The sequence below is a fragment of the Diaphorina citri genome, unplaced genomic scaffold, assembly GCF_000475195.1.
Source record: "Diaphorina citri unplaced genomic scaffold, Diaci psyllid genome assembly version 1.1 scaffold1706, whole genome shotgun sequence".
NCBI classification, from domain to species: domain Eukaryota; kingdom Metazoa; phylum Arthropoda; class Insecta; order Hemiptera; family Psyllidae; genus Diaphorina; species Diaphorina citri.
In genome coordinates, this window is record NW_007379132.1 from 15,091 (window position 1) to 18,301 (window position 3,211).

The window sequence follows — 3,211 nt, forward strand, 5'->3', positions numbered from 1 at the left end:
CTTTACTGGCTATGGAAGGTTCTGTGGTGGTAACACTCGGTTCCTTGCTGGTTATTGAAGGTTCTGTGGTGGTTACGGACGGTTCCTTGCTGGTTATTGAAGGTTCTGTGGTGGTTACGGACGATTCCTTGCTTGTTATGGAAGGTTCTGTGGTCTCGCTGTATGTCTGGTCGCCTGTATCGCATGTTGTTTCTTGGGTTTGACTTGTCTCCTCACACTCTGAAGTCGGACCCGTAGTGATTGACTCATGAGTTTCAGAACTCCCGTAAGTTTCACAAGTGTCTTCCGTTTGACTGGTCTCGTAGCGTCTTTTTCCCAGAAAGCTCCGTCGCTTTCGGCGAATCAGAAAGTGAAAAGGAAAGAGAGTGTGTCGACTTTTATCTTTCATACCACAGATTTTTGGAGTAAGGGACATTCATTTTCTAGTTATCTACTCCTCTCAATTTACAGGGAATAATAATAATAATAATAATAATAATACAGGGGGTTTCAGAAGGATGTGTCTTTGGTCCATATCAGCTACAGGGTGGTGTAAGTACACTTAACATTAATGTCATTCTTTATTCTATTAGTTGAAAGGAATTTTAGGAAAAACACCTCGATTTTCTTACTATTTCTTACTAATAAAAGGCAATGGGTATTATCTATTTTTTTTTTTTTTTAATGTTGTTCTTGTTTTATAGTTTGAGATTAAAGATTGGATTAAGGAAATCTGCTTGGTTGAATTTACATTGTGTATAAAAATTTAGCTAAGCAGAAATCAGATTAACTTTGTTTTAAGACGAGACGTCTGATAGAAGGGACTGTAACTGCTAAGGTCTTATCGTCCCAAAATCGAAGAGAGAAGGAAGACAGGATAGGAGAAAGTCAACCGTTCCGAAAACGAACATTATCTGTTTAGAATAAAATCCGCCCCGGGCGGAAATCGAACCAGTGACCCAGAGCTTACAAGGCAGTCACTCTACCCTTCAAGCTAACTAGGCTAGCGATTTTAAGTGTAAGATTATATTTGTCGTCCGGTGCTGTGTGGTATGTTTCACTAGTGGTTCCACTCGCTGTTATTTGACTTTGACATTCATCTGTTCCTTCAGTTCGTTTGTTTTTTCTCACTCGTTCCGGCAGTTGACACGCAATGTCTTTTCCCTCTTCCCTCGACGGGATTTTCATTTTGAGCGCTTTTTCTTTTCTAGTCTGCTCGTGTTTTCTAACTCGGTCTGGGAGTTGACAGGCTATGTCTTCTGGTTTTCTCTCTTCCATCTGTGGCATTTTTATCCTAAGCTGTTTCCTTTTGGATTTCCGTCCAGTGGCTCTTCTGGCTGGGCCCGCCTTGGTTTTCTCTCTTCCATCTGTGGCATTTTTATCCTAAGCTGTTTCCTTTTGGATTTCCGTCCAGTGGCTCTTCTGGCTGGGCCCGCCAGTTTGGTCATTTCCCGGTAGTGGTTTTTTTCGTCATCTGCCATGGCGTTCCAAGTACGACTAGTTTTAGAGGAGGATTCAGCTCTATGTTTAATGTGCTTGTGAGAGAATTGGTATAGCAAATAAAAAATAAATACCTATCTAAATACCATCACCTCCACAACCACAACCACCTCCACCGCCTCAATCATCACCACAAACACTTCCCCAACAGTGTAAATGTGGCGAATAGCAGAAAATATACACCAGAGTGCACGAAATTTGGGACGGTTTCTGCATTTTCATGCTTCATCCCTTTTGTGAATGTTTTGGAAAAAATGTTTCTGGAATCTAGATATTCTACGTTTGTTAAAAAGTGTTTTCAAAACCTTTGGTTGTTGTCTTTAGGTAGGTAGGTACTGTCTTTGTTTTTCTAGTTAACTGTACTTTTCATATTTTTATTTCGTTCTCGGAACGACCATCTCTCTCCTCCTCCTCTTCGATTTTGGAACGATAAGATCTTGGCAGTCATATACATATCAAAACTATTTTTATAATTTTACTTTTTCTTTTTAACGTTTGTATAGTTTTCATTTCTATATTTTATTGCTTCTTCAATGTACCTACCTACCTAGATATACCTGTAAATTTTCATTTTTTAATAATAATAATGAAATAAAATATAGTTAGGAAGATGAAGGTAAAAAGAACTGAGGAAATTAAAAATACAATATTAAAAAATACAAAGAGAAAAGAAAAAGATGAAGGAATGAGGAAATGATTGAGAATAAAAAATGGAACGGAATAGATCAGTTGCACTTGCTTGGGTGATGTTTCAAAGTCATAGAGCAAGAAAAATGAGGACCAACGGAATTTTTCTTTTTCTTCTACGACTTCTAGATCCCGAGATAAATTTATTCAATAAATCAAAAAATACCGGTAAATCGTGAACTTTGACGTCACGGCATACGCTCCCGTACACGATGACGTCACATCAAATGTTCCGAGCAAAGATCGACAACAACAACAACAACAACAACCACTACAACAACTGACTGACAGACAACCTAGATAGAAACTACTCGAGTTCAAACATGAAAACTCATTTGAGTTCCTGTTGAATATGTTGTCACTGAAGATAAAGTAGGGTAAGTGTACCATTTATTCGCCCACCTAAAAAACGTACCATTTATTGGCCTACCTGTACCATACGCCACATAAGTCTGGACTGGACGATTTTTTTCAAGATCCAATTTCATCAAAAGAAAGGGCTTAAAGACTGCTATCGAACCAGTGCTATTCAAAAATTATAGTCATAAAAACAAAAATTAGAAAAATATATGTGGGCAGGTGGGCCAATAAATGGTACGTTTTTTAAGTGGGCGAATAAATGGTACACTTACCCTAAAAGTGTAAAGAACAGAAACCTAGTTAACAAACTTTTCCTTAGACAATAGCTTACTCGATAGTTGGAGAATTCAGTGGGTCTCAAACTTGTGTAAAAGAGTTATGACTCATAACCCTTTTACACGAGTTTCAAATGAGGCATTAAAAGATGAGCTACTCTTTCAGAGTTCAGAGGACTATTCAGTCAATTCTCACTCACAGTATATTCTATATTGGCAAGAGTAGGTACGTAGGTAGTTCTTTTTTGTACTAAACTTAACTCACTTTTCAGATGTCTCCACATGAAAAAACATCTCATTTAAGGGTTGGAGAATATCGACCATGCTTTTCATGATTTTTTTTTCCCTCGATATGATGGGGTTTTTTTTAGCTGATCCCTTCTTTTGTGCTGTCTCAAAAAAAAACAAAC

General features: G+C 37.9%; 1 protein-coding gene across 1 annotated transcript; it reads right to left on the bottom strand.

The window, feature by feature from the left end:
- Positions 1-660: 660 nt before the first annotated feature.
- Positions 661-1,469, bottom strand: LOC113470634. The gene is made up of 3 exons (XM_026829208.1): positions 1,331-1,469; positions 966-1,241; positions 661-671 (listed from the first exon to the last, which is right to left on the bottom strand). The coding sequence occupies exons 1-3, from the start codon at positions 1,458-1,460 to the stop codon at positions 661-663; spliced, it is 417 nt and encodes a 138-aa protein (XP_026685009.1). The 5' UTR covers positions 1,461-1,469.
- Between the last annotated feature and the right edge of the window lie 1,742 nt (positions 1,470-3,211).